We start from the raw sequence: 20,763 nt of genomic DNA, 5'->3' as shown, positions 1-20,763 counted from the left end.
TCCACTGGGCCCGGAGTGTGGCCATATGTGTGCCTATCACTTTGCTTTCAAAGCTCCTATCATTTCTGTTTATTACCTCTGGACCCCAGAGTCTGGCTGGGAGGGAGACAGTTGTGCAGGGCAGGACAAAATGAATGGCTTTGTTTGGAAGTCTCGGATGAGAGAGAGAGAGAGAGAGAGAGAGAGAGAGAGAGAGAGAGAGAGAGAGAGAGAGAGAGAGAGATTAGAGTCAGGAAAGCGATGCCTCATCTCGTAAAAATCTCACTCACCAAACTAATTTGATGGTCAGGTGACTTGGATACTGGCCATTGACCCAAGAAAAAGTCAAAGGCAGGTGACAATGGATCTGCTAGGGAGGAGGCACCAGGAGGAGGCTGCGTGGAGCTCCGAGGCAGGGTGACTCTTAATTAAACTCTTGTCTGATGAGCAGCGTAACCGGACCATCAATAACTGCTGACAGATGGATCCAGGTGAGGGGTCAGCGGGAAGGAAAACGGGCAGCGAGTTCTGCCCATGTGGATGCTAATGCCCATCAAACCCCCAGACCTCACTTTCCCCATCTCTCCTGTTTCATGGGAATGTATAAACGCCCAACAGGACAGGACTGCCAGTGGCACACCCTGTTTGTGTTTGTGGAGTGTGTGTTTGACCTGGGTACTTCTCTGTATGGCAGTACCCCCCGGCTAGCTTTACATCCAAAATAATTACATGGATACTGTATTCATTTAAAATTGCCTGGCCCATTAGTTTTAGCCTCTTATTGGCTAATTTCCATATCTTGTTTTAACCCATATTTAGTAATCTGTGTAGCACTATGAGGTGGTCGCTTACCAGGAGAGATCTTAACCTGCATCTGTCTTGGAGAGAAGCATGGCGACTGACCATGGCGACTGCCTGAAGCGTCTGCCATCTCTCTCCCAGAATTCTGTTTTGTCTACTCCACTCACCTATGTTCTGACCTATTGGGCCAAGCACTTTCTTTATTAATTAACCAATGAAAGTCCTCCATCAGTACACTGGGTACAGTCACACAGGTTGCACACTGCACAGTCCCTGGGACTTCTGAAGCAATGTCCTTGTATCTGGAAATATATGTGCTGTGAGTGTGTGTGTGTGTGTATGTGTGTGTGTGTATTCACTCTGCCCACATACATATACATATATGTATATGTACACATATATGTATATGTAAGTATATGTATGTATGTGGGCAGAGTGAATGCGTACTGCAGTGGCCACTTCATAATGTGCTTGAGACATCTGAAGAACCTTTCTCCTCCAGGTGGGGCTCGCTGTGTGAAGGAGGGGAGGGTGGGCTGGAGATGAAGCTGCACCCCTGTGGAAGAACAAAAACTCACTCCTCCTTCCTAGGTGTCCCAGGCCCCCAGCCGCCTTTCCCTTGTAATAAGGAGGGAATAATGCTATTCCTTATTCTTTATTTGCCCAGAGTGCCTATGATTTTCTTTCTTTCAGAATCCAATTTTCTCTTGACATTTCTGCCTGATGTAGCAAAGCATGACCTTTGTAAGAGGACGTGGCTAGCAGCCTGTTTTCTGCCTGGGGCTCCCCAGAACTCCTGGAAGGCTCTCTGCCTGTTCCTTTCTCGGAAAGGAGCCAGGCTGCCCAGCGTACCTGGGCCAGTTCTGCCTCTAGGATGTCTTGTTCCTAACAGAAGCCTCTCTCACCAGAGGTGTGCTTCATCAGAGGCATGCTTCTCCAGGCTCAGTGAGTATGAGGTCCCCGCAGGCTGCCAGGGCTCAGATTTTTGAAGCATAGGTTTTGTTCAGTGGAACACTGAAGAAAACTAGGGAACTAAAGGTGCAGGCTGCCAATCTTTCCAGATGTCTGCCAGGAGTCTCTCATGAATTTGGAAATTTAAGAATTGTTGTGTGTGTGTGTGTGTGTGTGTGTGCGTGTGCGTGTGCGTGTGTGTGTGTGTGTGTACATATATATACACATATAGGTGAATGCCAGAGGTCAGTCTTGGGTCTCTTGTTTTAGGAACCATATGCACTCTCTTTGGAGGGGGGATACAATCTCTTATTGGAGTCTGGAGTTCTGTGATTAGAAGAGGCTGGCAGTCTCCAAGAATCCACCTATTTCTACCTCCCCAGTGCTTGGGTTACAAGTTTGTTCTGTCATACCTGGCTTTTTATGTGTGCTCTGGGACTCCATCTCAGGTCCCTAAGCCAAACATGGCAAGCATTTTACTGATGGAACTATCTCCTCAGCCCCCATTATTCAAGTGTTACTCCCAAGAATGCTGTTGTGCAGAGACAACGAGCAGGAAAAACAGAGACAGTAAAAAGGCTTCTCCCTGGCTGATCCAGGCACTCACATTTGCTGCAACATCACACAGCTAAGGCAGTCAAGACCCAGAGCCTAGCAGACTGGTACTAAAGCCCATGGCCTTTGATCCCAACTTCTGAGCTTCAAGGCTACTGGTTATGTTTGGGCAGTGACTGGGAATTTGCTATACCCGTTGTTCTGTTCCTCTGTGCAGGAGCATTTGCTTTGGGGAGCTTGGCCTGGGGGTTACCTGAAATGGTCTTGACACAGTTCTTGTGTAACCCCAGTTCTTCTCACAGGTGGTAGATGTTTGTAGGAATAAGTCACAGGGGCTTTGTGAAGCATAACCTGATGAATGGCTCAAGATGGCTCTTACTGAACATGGGATATTACACCAGAACTTTCAACCCCTCAGGGAGGTGTGGGAAAGGTGGGCCTATGGAGTCATCCCAGAGAGTTCTTTGTGGGTTCAAGGCCTTTGGACAGAGACAGCAATAAACACAGGGAAGAGAATAGACCAGCAGACTTATGAGATACCTGTGTGTGGTCTCTTTCCTTTCTACAGCCATCCCCTGTACCCTTAGAGATGGGTTGCTTTACCAACACTGTCATAAACTGTCTTAGAAAGTTAGCTGGTTTAAGACAGTGTAGGATCCAGCCATCTTATCACAGATAATATGCATCTAGGAGAAAATGGGATGTCCCATTTCTTCCTGTTCTTAGGTTTGAGTATCTGTTCTTGTTTCATATTGAACACATTCTCAATTCTATAGGTCTCAGTACAAACACATCTCTCCAATACACTATTTGGTTTCACTCTCTAGTTATCTAACAGGCATCTCAAGCTTAATATTCATAAGAAGTCAGGAGCTCTTCTGTTAATACATTAACTTTTATTAATAGGTAGATATTACTTGTATAAATGATGGGTTTATTGTGATGTTTTCATACTTGCGTATAACATTTTAATTTCTTATATCCATCTGCCATTACCTTCTCTTGCCTTTCCTCTGTCATCTGATCCAAGAGGATTGTTTTGGTCCCACTGTCCAAATGTGATCTATTAGTAGGCTTCTTCATCTTACTAAATGCCCTAGTAGTCAACAATATATTAGTGACTTTCTTGGTGGTGTGACAAAAGGTTTGACATAAGAACTTAGGGAAGAATATTTTGGCTGATGGTTTCAGAGAGTCCATGGTCTCTTGGTCTCATGTCCTTAAGCATCACATCATGGTGGTGTGTAGAAGGCTGTTCACGTCTTGATAGACAGGAGGCAGACAGTACTACAAGAAGGGGTCATCAGTAATACATTACTAAGGACATATCCCTGGTGATCTACCTCTAGTTTTTGTGACTTCTCAAAGTAGTGCCACCAGCCAGAGAAGAAACATTCAAAACACATATCTGTGGAGGCCATCTCAGATTTCAACCATAATACCCACCACTCAGTTCGCTCTCCTCTTTCCCCAGAGTTAGCTGCAGGTTCTGATGGCGTTACCCCAAGCACTTACCTTCAACTCATCTCTCCTCGTTATTTTTTTTAAATTTCTTCTCTTTTTCTTTTCTTTTCTTTTTTTTTTTGGCGTGGAAGCTAGGTAAGGTCTCCTAACTAGCTTGTCAACTTCCAGGCTTGGTCTTCCATTTTAAAAAGTGATGTTTAGTTTTATGGTACATCACCACTAAGTGCTCCCCCCATTGCTTTCTGTTGTCTCCTCCCAAAGTCTGCAAATATGGCAGGTGTCCCTTTCCCTTATCCCCAGTCCATCTCTGTAACTGTTTCTCAGCTCATTATCATTCTTTCTTTTCCAAGGTCTGTTGTTAACTACTCAAGCACCCAAGTGAAGTAGCCAACTCCCAATTACTCTTGTCATTTTGTTTATACTATTCTTTTTTTTTTTTTTTTTTTGGTTTTTTCGAGACAGGGTTTCCCTGTAGTTTCTAGAGCCTGTCCTGGAACTAGCTCTTGTAGACCAGGCTGGCCTCGAACTCAGAGATCCACCTGCCTCTGCCTCCCCAGTGCTGGGATTAAAGGCGTGCGCCACCACCGCCCGGCTTTATACTATTCTTTATGCTCATTCATTTGTAATTTGAAGATAAGGTTCCATCTTTTTTTTGTCAATGGTCTACCACCCAGACCTCAGCATAGCCTATATCTGACTCTTCTACTCGCTGCAGAAGTCACCTAAATAAAAGTGCACATGGAAGTGTCTATGTGTGTGTGTGTGAACAAGAGTATGTGTCTGCATTGTTACCTGTGTGTTTAATAGATTCAAATATACACATGTTTGTGTATGGATGGATAGTTATCTAAATGGAACCCGCACTGCCATCCATTCCCATCAGCAAATGAGTACATTGTTCCTGGGTTGCTACTTCATTTCTTGCAGTGCCTAACTACTGCCTTTAAGGGCTGTTATCACGTCCAAAGTTGTTTGTTGAGCCGGGCAAAGTAATAACTGTGGGCGTGTTGCTTCTTTTATTCAGAAGACTAATGGATGCTCCCTTCCCCTGTACATCCTAATGAGAACAATTAAATAGCCATTAGGAGAAGAGATGTGTGAACAAAAGTCTGATGTCTTGATCTCTGGAATGGGCATGTGTTCTTGGGGAGGGGGTGGGTGAGAAGTTTCAAGGAACCTGAAGATTCCCTGCCTGTGTGGATGTAAAGGATGCTGTGGGCGTGGTTACCGCCAGAACTATTGTTTAGAGAAGGCTGCTTCCAACAGGCTCCCTGAGGTTTTCTTAGAGGGCAGCATGAGGAGTAAGAGAGAGAAGCATATTGTTTCTTGGATGTGTGAAACCTTACCTGGAGAAAGGCTTCAGCATCCCCTTCACAGCTGCCCAACGGTCTCAACTCTTAGCAGCTTATCCTTTGCAAAATTGGGTGAAGAAAAAGAAGAGCACCAACGCCTGCCTCCAGGTGACCGAGTCCTCCACGGAGGGCATTCCTGTTGCTGGCTCTGTCCTTTAACTACCCCTTTTATTTGTCCATTTTTGCAGAAACTTGTCAAGTAACCGGCTCACCACGCTCTCCTGGCAGCTCTTCCAGACGCTGAGTCTTCGGGAATTGTAAGTTCGGAATTGGTGGCTCTGTCCAGGTGGCGGAGTGCTGGTAATGGTCGGGCGGGGAGGCGTGTCGGGCATTGGAGCTGCCTGGTGGCTGGGCTGTTTGGGTTGGGTGGCGTTGAGCATACCGCGTTCAGTGACAGTGATCCACCCCCCATCTGTGGACTTGACTTTTGATGCTTTTAATAAGCATACTCTTTCAAATGACAGAAGCTCATCTTTTATCAGCCTTTGGTTTTGTGAACTGCAAGTAATTAGCAGGAACAATTTTAATATCCATAATAAAGATATCAATAAATTTCTGATAAATAATATTTTCTATACATAACTTTGTAACTTTATCAGGTATGCCTTTGTTTATATGATAGTAAGAGTCAGGGAAGGTAGCTATAATTTTCTGCATTTTGTGGACTAAGTCCTAGGAACCGACTCAAGAATCAGCCACAGTTGCACTGCTAAGGACTTGTATGATTGATACTTGAACATGGCCTTCTAGCTTCAGACTGTATGGCCCTTACAGTGCTCATGGTCTCATATCTACTCATTTGGCTTGGTGTCTGGGCATTGTGAGCATGGAAGAGGACATATATTTATTTTCTCTGTGTGTGGACTGCTTAGCTTTGCTACATTCCAAGGTTGATCAGTGCACTCTTACCCCAGCCAGCCATTTTGTGCAAACAGATGTTGGCTGAATGAGTGCAAATTCTTGACCACTGCTGGAGACAGGAGAAAATAACTCATGTTGCTGTGTGAGTCATCAGGGTCCTCTCTGTGCATGAAGGACAGTGTATTATGTGGAGGGAATAAATCAAGGGATAAATTGAAAAGGAACTGAGGCATGGATGGAGTTAGGGAGTCTGGGTTTAAGAGAGACTGCTCATGTGTTCCTTTTTACTTGGTGACTCAGATCCAAATTCCCTGTCTGTAATCTCAGCACTTACCAGGAAGCAAAGACCTTGGACCTCTGCCTTGGCTATGGGCCTTTTACCTTCTTTTCCCACCTGTCCAGACCTATGTTCATGGATAAGTTATAACCTTGATTTTTCAGATCAGCGGATAGAAATGAGACTCATTACCCTTGACAGCTTTGCATATTATCCTTGGTCTTGTGGCCTGACTGTTCACACGATCCTTTCCTGAACTATCTCAGGGATGGAGAGAGAGAGAGAGAGAGAGATGATCATTTTGAAGGTATTGCTAACTGGAATTCCTGGTAGTCTCAGTACTTGGAAGGTAAAAGCAGAAGGATCAATAGTTGTGGTTTAGCCTGAGCTACATGAGTTACAGGCTAGTCAGTCTGGGTTGCACAGTGAGACCTAGTTCAGAAACAATGGACACTATTACTATATACTGCTTTCCCTTCTTAGAACTGTGTCCCTCCCTGCTAGGCTCTGACTCTGATATTCTGGAACGGGCAGCAGTAGACCTTGTAGCCAGAGTTCTTAGTCCCATTCGGTTGAGATCTAGATGGGCACCCATAAGCTCTTTTAATAGCTAAAGGAAGGTAAACAAATTCGTGTTTATAAAGCGTTCTCCCTAACAGACTTGGTCTCTGATCTCTAATGTCAGAGATGTCAGCCTTGTATTCTACTCATTCCTACCCTGAATTAGATGTAACTTCATGGAGAACCTCAGGGGTAAGTTGGCATGGCCACGGCAATGATCGCTATCACTGATTTCCTAACTCTTCCTCCGTGCCAGGCACTGTGACAGCAATCTATTGAATTATGTATGCTATTTAATTTAATCCTTAGGGCAATTTTGTAATGTAGACATTCTCACTACCACGCCACATTGGCGGACACCGGGTTACTTAGCAAGGGAAGAGTCTTATTTTAGGCCACCCATGAGATGAGCAGTAGTGTGTAGACTCAAAGCCTGGACCACTGTGCTTAACTGTCCTCCACTGTTTTTCAGCCAGTTAATATATCCTACAAAAGGCATGTGGCCACAGGCTTTGCTAGGTGTCTCTCTGCATCAGTTACATTTTCACTGCTGTGTCATTACATATTTTCCATTGTGCAGATAAATTATAACTTTGCTTTTCCAGGCCAGTGGGTGGAAGTGATATTGACAAGATACACAAAAGGGAAGAAGGGTCTGTGTTAGCTTATAGCTCCAGAGGATGTTGTCCGCCATGGTGAGGAAGTCATGGCAGTAGGTGTGTGGTGAGGAAGCAGAGAGAGAGAGAGATGAACGCTATGCCCCACTTAACTGTTTCCCTTTTACTCAGCCCAGGACACGAAACCCATGTAATGGTGCCGCACACATTTTTGGTAATGTCTTATCTCCTCAGTTAACCCAATCTATGAACTCCTTCATAGATAGATCCAGAAGCATGACTCTTGGGTGATTCTGAATCCAGTCAAAATAAACATGAAGATGAAGCAGGTACTAGTTAGTTTTCTGAGAAAAAACAATATGAGCCATGTAACTCATAAAAAGAAAGGTTTATCTGGGTCTTATAGCTGCTGAGGGATAGGAGTCTATCACCAAAATGGAGCAGAGCATTACAGCTGGCAGTCAGTCATGACACTAGAGGAACAACAGGAAGCCAACAGAGCACACTGGGGATGATTGTGGGTTTTGGAAACCTAACCCTACTCCAATGATATACCTCATTCTGCAAGGCCATACCTTCTAGCTCCTCCCAAACAGCCACCAATTGGGGACCAGGTTTTTAAATGCCTGAGACTTTGGGGGGCACCTCATTAAAACCATCACAAAGCGTAATGTCCTTAAACTGATTGGGGGTAGAAAGTCTGTCTTTTTGCATCTAGTTCTCCTAGAATCTCTGCCCCTCAACCTAGGGGAGGCCAGAGACAGTATCCCCACAACAGATGTCAGGGTCTGCTAGAGGCTGAATCATCGAGAAAATGTCCAGTGTTCTTTGTAAGAAATCACGGGTTGTGAAATCAGTGGTGGGCTGTCCTGCTTCATGGAGATTTGGAAACAGTTGTTCTGTGGATCTATATTTAAAGGAAACGTCACATTTCTTCCAGAGGATCATGGGTTTCTTCATTCTTCTTTGCCTGGGATCAATACACTGTTGAGCTGGATGTAACTTATGGAGGAATGAAGACATTCCTTGCAGAGAGAGGCAGTGTGTGGGTGCCACCGTACCCAAACTGCATTTTGTTTCTGTCATCGTCTTAAATCAGAAAAATAGTCATATTGGTGGATGAAGAAGTCCCTCTCTAAGGAGCAATCACGCTGGTAGGGGGTCTAGTTTTTGAGGAAGAATTGAATGTTGAGAGTGGAAAATTTATCTTTGGACTGGAGGGGGCTGTGCATTGGCTCTCAGCTGTGGCTATGATTAAAATCCAGACAATAGCTTTTCCTGGCAAATGGAAGAGGGGGTAGGATTTTCTTGTCTGACTCCTTGATTAGTCCACATGGCACCATCTGCCCAGGAGCCATCTAGACTGCCAGGGTCTGCTTAATGGAGCCTGTTGGATGGGGTTCGGGGATCTGTCCGGTGTTGTTGGGAGGAGATTTGGCCTTTCAGGAGGGGGACTCAATGTGCAGTGATAGCCAGGAGAGTCACAAGCCAGGCGAGTGGGATTTCCAGTGAGTGTCTGCAGAAACAGACAGGGTAAATGGGATAGTTAGCCATTTCTTGGCACATTTCCTTCTTCCATGAAGGCCCTTTGGAGGGTCTTTGCCAAGCTCCAACCAACCTCTCTGCTACGGCGCAATCTGTGATGTAACAGTTGACACTATGGTAGACTTAGTTGAGCCCCTCATTAGAAGGGCTAAGTATGTGTAACATTCCACCAGGGAAGGAGAAGAAAGACACTCATTGAGTAATGACTATGTACAGGATTTTGGCTCATCCTTGAAGCTACCCTACAAGGGAGTTGCTATTATAACCCGTTTTGCAAATGAGGGATTCAAGGCTGAGCCAAGTCAAATAACTAGACCAGGATCACATAGTTGGTGAATTGGTAATTTGGAGACTAATGTTATCATTTTTAGGATGACCACCACCTGAAGGCACTGTTTCCAAAATCCATTCTCTTTCAGCTCCTAACTTAGTGCCATAATCTGAATGTTTAGCATGTCCTTCCAGGAGCCAAGATGGCTGTCTCCCCTGATTGGAGCCATAGGAAAGCCAAAATCATCTCAGAGCTTTTGCAGTGTGCCAAGATTCTTCTTGTACTTTTAATTTCGTGAGATTGGAGGGAGGACTTTTGGCAAGCGCCTGACTCAGTCTCCCTCCTGCTTAAGAAGTGCCCTTCCTACTGAGTGAGCTGAGAGTATCTTCTGAGCTTTGCTATGGAGTAGCCGGCAGAAATTCAATGGTAGATTTGACAGAGTCTGGCTTGGCATTGTACTGTACTCAGGAGTTTCTGGTTAAGGCAAGATGCTACTATTTTTTCCCCCTGAAATTAGAACTGTCTGTCCTAAAATCAGCAAAATTCTGAGAGACTGTCTTAGAGATAAAGGATGAGTTAGGAAGAAAAGTTGCTTGAATTTTGAATCCCATGGTACACCTTAAGTGATGGCAAGAGGCACCAGAGGTATATCAGCCCACACCATAGAACCCTTCAGAAACACTCTGAGGATCGTGAATATACAATGAGCAGGCTTCTCTTAATATCCCGCAGGCATGGAACAGACACGATTGAAATAGATTGGAATATTTCATTTTCTTAAAGCAAAGTGATAATTACCTCTGTTATAATTTGCAGATTTAATTGACGTGGTAAATACTAACTCAGTGTTGAAGGAGGTTGGGCTGCTCCTGGCACTGTCCTTCCTCCCAGTCTTGGTTGTGATGACTTTGAAAGCTGTCAGATAAGACACCAAGCCGTTCCATTCCTAGTGTTATTGCTGCTGTGGTCATTTCTGGCTTCTTTATGACTCCCTTTCCATAAAGCATGGAGTCACGTATTAGCACTAATGTAGAGAAATGAGGCGGAACACACTCATCCCCATCTTACAGATTTTAAAGTTGAGTCTTGAGGGGAGGATTCTCTGGCAGTCTCATTTCTGATAGCAGCCTTCTTCAAATCACTGCAAACCTGGCCACTTCAAAACAACAGAAATGTTTTTTGCTCGTCGTTCTGAGATCAACGGTCTGAGTCAGGATTATCGGAGGCCCTCTACCTTCTGAGGCTCTGGGGATTAAGCCTTCTTGACATTGCTAGATGCCAGCTGTTCCTTGTGCTTTTTTGAACCTGTGGCAGCCTTCCTTGACGCCTCTGCCACCTTCCGCACGGCCAGCATCCGTGTCTCCTTTTTCTTTAGGCTCCTTCACATCCTCTCTAAAGAGCCCAGTTCTTGTGGGTGGGTTCGGGGCCTTCCCCAAATCAGAATGATCTCAACCCCTTATCTTACCTTGATTCTGTCAACAAAGAAGGTCATATTCACGATTCCTCGAGTTGGGACTTGGACATGGCTCTTTGGAAGGCACAGTTCAACCCATTGCTCAGGATAACTGAGTTAGCTCAACTTACATCTTTTATTTATGGAATATTAACACAGTCTCTTATCGTGGGGAGGCCTTGTCTGTGCCCTTTGTCTGGTAGCAGTGGTCTTGCCTCTTCTCACATGAATCTTTTCCCTCTTTGGCCCAGCCTGGACCCCAGGATTGTACCTGGCAGTGCTGATGGTACAGAGGGGAGAAGGAGAACCCCCAAATGATGACTAGAGGGCAATCAATGTTTTCTGAACACAGAGTCATGACTTTGGCTGATCCTGCAAAGTGGTGGGGTTTTTTGGGAGGGGGGAGGCTGTATCTGAATGGGGCTGAGTTAATCTGTGGGAACTCCCCAGGGCCCTGCGATTAGGCCTTGGGCCATCTTGAGGCCAGGGATGGGCAGCAGTAAACTGTGCCCTGAAGCAGTGGCTGCTGTATTATTCATGGGTCCTCTTGCATTATTGATGGGGAACAGAGCAGGACTCTAAGAGTGGCTAGTCTGCCCCTGCAGCTATGGTTGAGACTCTTCTGTTGAGCACTGATTGCACGAAAGAACTACAATGTCCAGCTCAGAACCGGAACTCTCGTGTCTCTGTGTTTTGCCAACATATTTTTGTCTGGACATAAAGGTGATTGTGGATTGAATCCATGGGAAATGCAGGATGCTGCTGTTTGGAACTTTGGAACTTCAAAGCATTTTGCTAGGCGTGTCTTCCTAAGAGGAGGAGTCCCCCCTCCCCTCCGCCCCCCGTTGCTATGCAGTTCCTAGCAGACCCTGGTGAACAGTAAGACACTAGCTCTTCAGGTACATCCCTTCTGCTGGACCAGACTGTATAAGCAAAGCCTGGGACCGAAAGGATGGAAGGATATGAGCTGTTACTGAGCCAGAGCCTGACAACATCTGTAGCACATCCCAGACAGCTCAGCTGTCTCTGCTGCTAGCCTCAGGACACTTTGGCATGATCTGCCTTTTGGGCCTCTGAGATGCTGGTTTGTGCCCACACAAAGAATCCAACAAGAGGATGGACTGTGTTATGCTCTATGTGGCTTGAGGCGACACTGCGAAAGCTCCCCACTAGTCTAGCCTTTTCAACGCAGGCAAATAATTTGTAGTTTTATATCCATTTAATAATGAATGGCTGCATCATGTCAAGCGAGCAGCTGGGGAAATCCAGGCTGACCGGCTTCAGTTTGCACATCTTGAAACATCTGGATTCTCAGTGCCATTCAATGGGGTTACCAGGCCTCTCTGCAGGTCTCTGCAAGGGGAGCACAGACCATTCCATTCCGAGGCTTCCCTTCTTTACATAGAATCAACACTGGTCTCGATTATCTGCTTTCCTAAGGATGTCATCAGATGTTCCTGCCTTCCCTGCCCTGCACCCTTGTGAAGGTCAAACAAGGTCTGTGTAGGACGCTATAACAAGAATAGTACAAATGCTATTGAACTTCATTTTCTTTATGTGTGTATGCGTGTGGATGCAAGCACACATGAATTGAATGTGAATGTGGAGCCTAGAGGTCAGGTGATTCACCTTGATTTGTGGGCTAGGGTCTCTCATTTGTCTGGGACTAATTAAGCTTCAAAGATTCTGGTTCAGCCACCCCAGTGCTAGGATTCTGAGTGCTCACCACTGTGCCTGACCTTTTCACAGGGACCTAGGGCCCAAACAGAGGTCCTCATGAGTGTGCAAGACGTCCTTCCCCAGCTGACCCGTGTTCACACACCCACACTACACTTTTATCCATTTCTCCTTTACATTGTTCTCTCCTCTGTCTCATCTCCCAGCTAGATAAGCATCTGACATAGCTCTGTATCTGGGTCTTCCAAGGCTTCCTGACTGACCCTTCCCTTTCCTTCTCCAGGACCTTGGTCTCTCCCTTCCCTGCCCTGACTTTCGTTCCTCTGGGCTCGCTTCCATCTTCCCCTGTCTACTGGTGCTTTCTCCTCTGCTTCCGGCCTAGCCTTTCCTCTGCTGGTTCTTTCCCACCTTCTGGAGACCAACAGCCCATCTTTTGTACCACCTTCCCTTCCTCTTCATGTTTCCTCTCCTCTGTCTTCTACTCTTTCCTTTCCTTCTTCTCCAGCAAACCATCAAAGCCTTGCTGCCTCTGTGTTGTCTGCAGAACGCTTGCTGTCTCTCTCCCCAGAGTTTGTCACTGTGTTCCCAGGCCGCATATGTCCATGGTGGGCCAGGAAGACCAGGGGCAGAGTCCTCAGGATCCTCTCAGGTGAAGGTAGAAGGTGAGGTAATGTCTACTTTCATAACAGCCCTCAGACATTGTCTGTCATTTCCACTCTTCTTCCCTTCTGAGGGGCAGCAGAGCCATCCAGAGACTGCATGGCTGGAAAGCAATACTGTCTTGATGACAATTAAATTAAATAGTGTACTATGGTGCGGTACAAACTCCTCAGCTTCAATTTTTTATTCATTTATTTTAGAATATTTTAAAATTAAAATATAATCACATCACTTTCCTCCTCTCCTTCCTTTTCCAGCCTGTCCGTGGTCGCTCTTCACTCCCTCTTAAATTGATGGCCTTTTATTCTCTTATTATTATTGTTACATATACCTATGTATGTACAAATATATAGATATAACCTGCCGAGTCCATTTTTGTTACATGTATATGATTTTAGGACCAACCACCCTATATTAGAGAGACAGTTAGGGAGGAGGCTCATCCCTAAAAGAGGCTAATTCGCCCTCTCTCTTAATCGTCTTTAATTGCCTCCCATTCTTGGTTTTGGGATTAGACCTGATGTGATTTCTCCCTTTTTGCTTTAGCATATGTATATATATTGTTATTGTCATTGTCCAAGTCTTGTTTAGGCAGCCATTTATAGGAGACATAACCTCACTGCACACTTCCTGGTCCTCTGGTTATTACAATAGTTCTGCCACCTCTTCTTCAATGGGCCTTAGGTGTAGGACTCATGTTGTATATGTGTCTGTTGGGTTCAGCTCTTCTTGATCCATTGACTTCTGCATTGTGCCTAGCTGTGGTTTTCTGTAATGGCCCTCGTTTACTGTAAAGAGCAACCTTCTTGATGAGGAATGAGAGCCCCACTTATCTGTTGGTATAAGGATAAGCTTTAGAATGTAGTTAGAAATTAGACTGGTCTAGTAACATAAGGGTAGTAGGTTCCCTTCTGTGACCTATGGCCTCACTAGACCCAGGGAGTTGGCTAGGTTTCTTGTACTAGGCAGGATTCCTCTGTATGGTGGGTCTTAAGTTCAATTAGACAGCTGCTGGTTACAACTAACACGAGTGCCTCTATTGCTTGCACCTTTAGGGATACCTTGCCATGCTGATCATTGTTGTGATTGATAGGCTGTATAGGATTATTGATTGATTTTCTCCTCTGGTAACTTGATTGAAACTTTTTGGTATTATGTAAGATACACTGCACAAAGAAGGCTTTCAGGTTAGACTCATGGTTCTCAACCTTCTTGATGTTGTGACCCTTTGGCACAGCTCCTCATGTTGTGGTGACCCCCAACCATAAAATTATTTCACTGTACTTCGTAACTGTAATTTTGTTGCTGTTATGAGTTGCAATGTAAATATCCGATTGCAAGATATTTGATATGCGGCCCCAAAGGGGTCATGGCCCACAGGTTGAGAGTCACAGGGCTAGATCTGTGTCTGATAATCCAAGTCCTGGGTCTCAACTGTGAGATGTCTTCCTCAGAAGGGGCTTAACTTCAACCTCTGAGGGGCAACCAAGGGCAACAGTAAGAGTCTATATTATTTTGGGATTCTCTGACCAACAATTCTAATGGAATTTCTTGTGCCTGTTACTGGGGTTTTTGCCACACGGTCTGTAGCTTTTATAGGCAGTATTGTCAGCACAGGTGACAGCACTTCACTTCATATACACACATCATTTTAGGTAGATATAAAATGATACGATTGCTTGGTTGAGTGCTCATTGTCCCTCCCATCCTTCTCCTCTGGTATTGACTCTGCTACAGATTTGCAGTTACAGCGTCCCCTCCATTTTTCCTGGTCCCTTTTCATATCCCCTCTCTGGTGTTACTCCTCCTTAAACTCTCTCCTTCCTGCTACCTGTCCTTTTTATGCTTTCCTGATTTCTTTAGTTACTCCATGTTGTATCCTCATATCTGAAGATTTGATGCAAGGAAGGTACAGACGAGGAAGACCATGTGGCCTTTGTCTTTCTGGATCTAGGTCACTTTATTCAATATCATTCTTTTGTAGATTTATCAGTTTGCTTGCTATTTTCATTTATCTTTGCAGCTGAATACTATCACGATTGTGTTTATATATTATATTTCATTATCCATCTCTCATTTGTAAGACATTAGGCTATTTCCATTTTTTAGCTATTGTTAATAGAGCAGCTTTGAACATGACTGAGCAAGTATCTGTGGAGTAAAATGTCAAATCCTTTGGGCATAAGCCAAGGACAGTATAGTTGGGTCATAGGGTGAATTATTTTTTAGCTTTCTGATGATTCTCTATACTGATTTTTTGGAGTGGTGTTACCAGCTTTCATCCCACCAACAGTGAATGAGAATTCCCTTTTCCCTACGCCCATTAGTATTTGTTGGCAATTGTTTCATTGATTTTAGCCATTCTGACCTTTTCACCACGGTGAGACACCTTCCCCTCCCCCCCAAAAAATCACATGGTCATGTCAATAGATGCAGAAAAAGCCTTTGACAAAATTTAATGTACTTTCATGATAAAAGTCCTAGAGAGAGTAGAACTGGAGAGAATGTTCCTCAGCACAATGAACGGTATACACGAGAAGTGCACAGTTAGCATTTTCCTAAATGAAGAAAAACATGGAACAGTCCCATCTAAATCAAGAATAAGAAATCTGCCCTCTCCCTGCTCCCATCCAATAGAGCACTAGCTGGAGTAATAAGGCAAGAGGAAGAAATTAAAGGGATACGAATAGTAAAAGAAGAATGAGCCCTATTTGCAGATGATATGATCTATATAATAGGTCCCCAAAATTCCACCAGGAAACTTCAATTTGCAGCAAAAATTATTTCAGCCAAGTGACAATATGAAAAATCAACTTATAAAAATCAGTAGCCTTTCTATATACCGACAAAATATATGCTGAGAAAAAGGTCATAACGCATTCAAATTTGCAATATTCTCAGACAGCAAAATGTCTTGAACTTAACCCAACCAAGGAGGTGAAATAACTCTTCAATGAAAACTTCCAGTTTCCAAAGAGATGAGAAAGATACTAGAAAATGGAAAAATACCCGGTGATCATGGCTCAGTAAAGTTATTATTATGAAAATAAGCGTCTTACCAAAAGCAGTGTACAGTCTCTGTGCAATCCCCAAGTCAATACCAATAGCATTCTTCACAAGAATAGAAAAAAACTCCAAAATTTGCATGAACTCAGAAAAGATCCTGGATAGCCAAAGCTATTCTGAACAAAAAGAACAATACTGAAGGGGTGGATATTGCAAATTACAAGGTATATTATAGAGCTATAGTAATAAAAACAACATGGTGCTACAATTAAAACAGACATGTAGATTAATAAAGGAAAATAGATGACTCAAATATGAATAATCATAGCTACATCCATCTGATATTTGACAAAGAGCCCCAAAACATACATTGGAGAAAAGACAGCATCTTTAACAAATGGTACTGGGAAAACATCCAGTCCACATGCAATGAAATGAATTTATACCCATATCTACTACCCTGCAGAAATATCATCTCCAAGAGGATCAGAGATATGAGATTTGAAACCTGAAATGTTAAAGCTGCTAGAAAAAAATTAGGCAGAACCCTACAAGATATAGATTTCCTTCCTTCCTTCCTTCCTTCCTTCCTTCCTTCCTTCCTTCCCTCCCTCCCTCCCTCCCTCCCTCCCTCCTTCCTTCCTTCCCCCTCTCTCTCTCTCTCTCTCTTTATTTCTCTCTTCCTTTTTTTTGAACTCCATTAGATAGTCTTGGAATTAAGGCCAACAATTAACAATAGGCTCTCATAACACCCCTCCCAAACCTTCTGTGTAGACAAAGAAAGAATCAGTCAAGCAAAGAAGGAACCCATAGAGTGGGAGATAATCTTTTCTAGCTATATATCTGTCTATATATCTGTCAGAGGATTTGTATCTACCATATACAAAGAACACAATTTCAAAACAACACAGTCAAGAAGATAAATAACCCAATTAAAGATGGGCTGTGAATCTGAACTGAGTTTTCAACAGAAGAAAATAATGGCTAATAAATATCTCAATAGGTGTTTTTCATCCTTAGCAATCAGGGAAATAAAAATTAAAACGACATTGAGATTTCATCTCACCTGTCAAAATGGCTGTTTCAATTTCTAATATCGTAAGTAATGAGAGATAAAGCCCACATGCCCAAATGCTATCGGAGACATGCAGGAAAAGTTTAAGTGTGTTCTGTCAGAAGAACAGAAGATCAGGAATACAGGCCTTACCAGCCAGCCTAGCTGATACTCGTGTTCGTGAGTTAGAGAAGATAGTCCCTCAGCAATAGCGTAGCCCCACTCCAGAGCACTGGGTCTGAATTCTAGCATTGCGCTCACTGGATTCTTTGAGAAATGCACAAACCGCACAGCTGTATGTGGTGACTCCATGTTTATAAAACATTGTTTACTGGTGGTCTAGTGGTTTCTTCATCTCTCTGTGGACAAACTCCAAACTCCCCAAGGGGCTGGTAAAGCTCCTCTACCACTGACTTCTATTTCCACCTCAGGTGCTTCCTGAACATGACCTCTGTGCTCTGCTGACCTTTGCTTTCCTTGATCGCTTCCCTCTACCTCTCCTCTTAGTCTTCTTGGCAAGAGCCCCGGAAGTCAGGGAAGTCCCGTGGGTGGGCCCTTGGGCTCTGCAGCATTGGCCCAGGGAGGAGACGATAGGAAGTATACAGACAGGTTTGTGTGACGGCTGGAGCATGGAGTGTATATCCTAACTGCTCTTGTTAGTTATTTTTCCCATTGATGTGGTCAAATAACCGACAAGAGCACCGTAAGGAGGAGTTTATACCGGTTCATGGTGGTTTGAGGGTAAATTCCATCATGGTGGGGCGTTACCGTGATAGGAGCACAAGGTGGCCGGTCACGTTGCGTCCACAGTTAGAAAACTAGACAAGTGCTGGAGCTCAGCTTGCGTTCCCATTTTAACTAAGTTCGCGTCCTTTCAGTCCACCACGTTCAGGGCAGGTGTCCCCTTCTCGTTTCTGCTCCTCTACATCCAGTGTCTCCGTGGTGTTTATAAATCCTGTCATCAAGTTGACAGAGAGGATTCGCCATTCCATCCTTCAGTCCACATTATTGGATGGACTTTCTTGTTTGCGTGGGGACGGTACTGTCTGCCTCTTAAGACTGCTGTGAGAAGCCAATTCCCTGTAAGGGCTGGGCCTTTTCCCTTTTCTTTTTCAAAAGACCCTGAAGAATGAGAAGTCATGGATGCTCACAGGCTAAGAGGATGATAAGCTGTGTGGTTGTACATTCTACCTGTGCTGTCCTCGTCACCAGGAACTGAATTCCTCTCTCTGCCCCCTCCACCCGCCACCCTTTTCCTGCGAGCTGACAAATGCTGACGCGTGCTTAACTATTTTAGAATTTGCCAGTTGTCAAAAATACCCCGTGCTTAAAAAAAAAAAAAAATTCAGTGACCCAAGTGCCTTTCCTCCAGGTGCCAATGGATCGATCCCCTCAGTAGCCCAGAGAGAGAATCATGTTCCCCTAATGGCCCCGGCATTCAGATTCAGCCTGCGCACTTTGAGAGTTTGGGGGATTGATTAGCACTGTCCGTCACTCTGCTAATAACCCTATAGAGGAGGCACCTGCCTTGTTCTAAGGCGCAAGGAGACTCTGTGGAGAACAAGGGCTCGGGACTTGACTTCTTTCCCTATCAGCCATTTTTCTTCCCTGGGCTGAATGCTCCCAGAGGACAAGGTCTACCTTATTCATCTCTCTATTAACAGCATTCAACCACGGCCAGATACAGAACAGGTGCTCATTAAGGAATCATTGAATTCATGAAGGGATAAAGCTGGTCTCAAGATGGCCTCGGGATGTGTCTTGGAAATAGCTAACTACCTACTCCCCCAGTGAAAATGTGTCTGGGGATCCGTCTTAGGTACTGTGATTGCAGCGGCGCACAAAATGGGTTATATCTCCGGCCTCAGTGGAGCTTAATTTTTTTTTTATCTGGGAAGACAGAGAAACAAACTAATATGAATATTTAAAGTGCTATGAAATAGTAATAAATCGCAGACAGGTAAATGCAGCTGGTGAGGGGCTGGATGTTATTAGGACAGGGCTGTGGTATCTTTGATATAATGGTGGTCAGGGAACGCCCTACAGTTTCTTAATGAAGTGAGGGGAACCAGTCTTGCAGATATGTTGGGAGAGAGCTTGGCTGGCAGATAAGACAGCAAGGGCAGAAGCTCCGAAGCAGGACCAAACTGGTCACATCAGTGAGCTTGTACAGCGTAGCTGGACAGGGACAGGTGTCAGGCAGGAGGTGGCATGGCTGGATAGGGGTGGGGATGAGGCAGAGGCGACCTCCCAGGATGATGGAGAGGTATAGGTAGAGTGTGGCTTTGCTGATCATGAGGAGCAGATGACATCAGGAAGGTGACAGAGAAACCCAGGTTTCGAAGGGCTTTGAATTTCAATGAAATGGAAAGCCATGGGGAGGCTTTAAGAGGACGAGCATCTCAGCTTAACACATGTAAAAGGGTCTCTGTGTCCAGTGATTTACGTGGGGTAAAAAATTGTATTCTCTGTAAAATTATTACTTTTGAAACTAAGTGAATGGACTTAATGCTGTTTATTCATTATTTGTTGTTTTTATTGCATCTTTTGCGACCTCACTTAACCTCCTTTCCTTTACTGTTATTATTTTTATTTTATTTTATTTGTGTGTGTGTGTGAGGGGGGGGCATCATGAGTATGTGTATGCATGTGGGCATCAGCGTGTGTGAGGAAGTGTGGGCACCCGCATGTGGAGTACAGAGGCTGCTATTGTCTGTTTTCCTTGGTTGAATCTGGAGCTCACCAATGCCAGCTCTGCTGACTAGGGAGTTTGTTCCAGGAATCCGGTGTCTCTACCTCCCGAGTGCTGGAACTGCAGTTTGGCTACCATGCCCTCTTGGCATTTACAGCATTTTTATAGGTGCTGGGGGTCACAAATTCCATCCTCATGCTTGAATGTCAAGCACTTTATCAGCTAAGCCACCTCCCCAGCCCCTTCCTTTATTACTTTTTAAATTATTTTATTGGTATATATTCGTTGTACATAGTGATGGGTTCCATTAAGATAATTTATTTCTAGTGTAACACGTGAGTGGCCATATTTATTCCCAGATGCCCTTCTCTTTCTCCTTGTTCCCCCAGCTAGTTTCTTACTCCCCTCCTTCTCCCTCTCCCTTCCTTCCCTCCCTTCCCTTCTTCTCTTCCTTTCCCTTCCCTTCCCTCCCTTTCCTCCCTCCTTCCTTCTTTCCCTCCCTCCATTTCCTCTTCTACTTTCAAGCCTATCTCTGTCTTGTCTCTGTCTGTCTCTCTCATGGTTTTATGCATCTAAATGCAGTCTATGATCAATGGATGAGAGGAAACATGGTATTTTCTATCTGAGTCTGGCTCATTTCGTGGAGGAGCAGCCGGGACCCGCTGGCCTCAGCCTTGGGAGGGAGCTGGGTCATCCACCGTTCAGGGATTCCTTCCCCTCTCTTCTTATCCACAGGAGACTGGAGCAGAACTTCTTCAACTGCAGCTGCGACATCCGCTGGATGCAGCTGTGGCAGGAGCAGGGGGAGGCCAGGCTGGACAGCCAGAGTCTTTACTGCATCAGTGCCGATGGCTCCCAACTCCCTCTCTTCCGCATGAACATCAGTCAGTGCGGTGAGTGAGCTGCAGCCCTGCCTCATCTGGCCAGCATCCCGCACACCCCAGAGAAAGGGCTGGGCCTGTCAGGGTCTCCTTTCCAGCCATCTCC

General features: G+C 44.8%; 1 protein-coding gene across 1 annotated transcript in view; it reads left to right on the top strand.

Annotated features, from left to right (window-relative positions):
* Nucleotides 1-20,763, top strand: part of Ntrk3 (neurotrophic receptor tyrosine kinase 3) — a 362,281-nt gene that overhangs the window by 91,196 nt on the left and 250,322 nt on the right. The window contains 2 exon segments of the mRNA XM_038313662.1: nt 5,291-5,359; nt 20,512-20,669. Of these exon segments, the coding sequence (XP_038169590.1) occupies nt 5,291-5,359; nt 20,512-20,669 (227 nt within the window).

The sequence above is a fragment of the Arvicola amphibius genome, chromosome 12, assembly GCF_903992535.2.
Source record: "Arvicola amphibius chromosome 12, mArvAmp1.2, whole genome shotgun sequence".
NCBI classification, from domain to species: domain Eukaryota; kingdom Metazoa; phylum Chordata; class Mammalia; order Rodentia; family Cricetidae; genus Arvicola; species Arvicola amphibius.
Note: the sequence above shows the minus strand (reverse complement) of the source record. Positions and strands in the feature narration are given on the sequence as shown.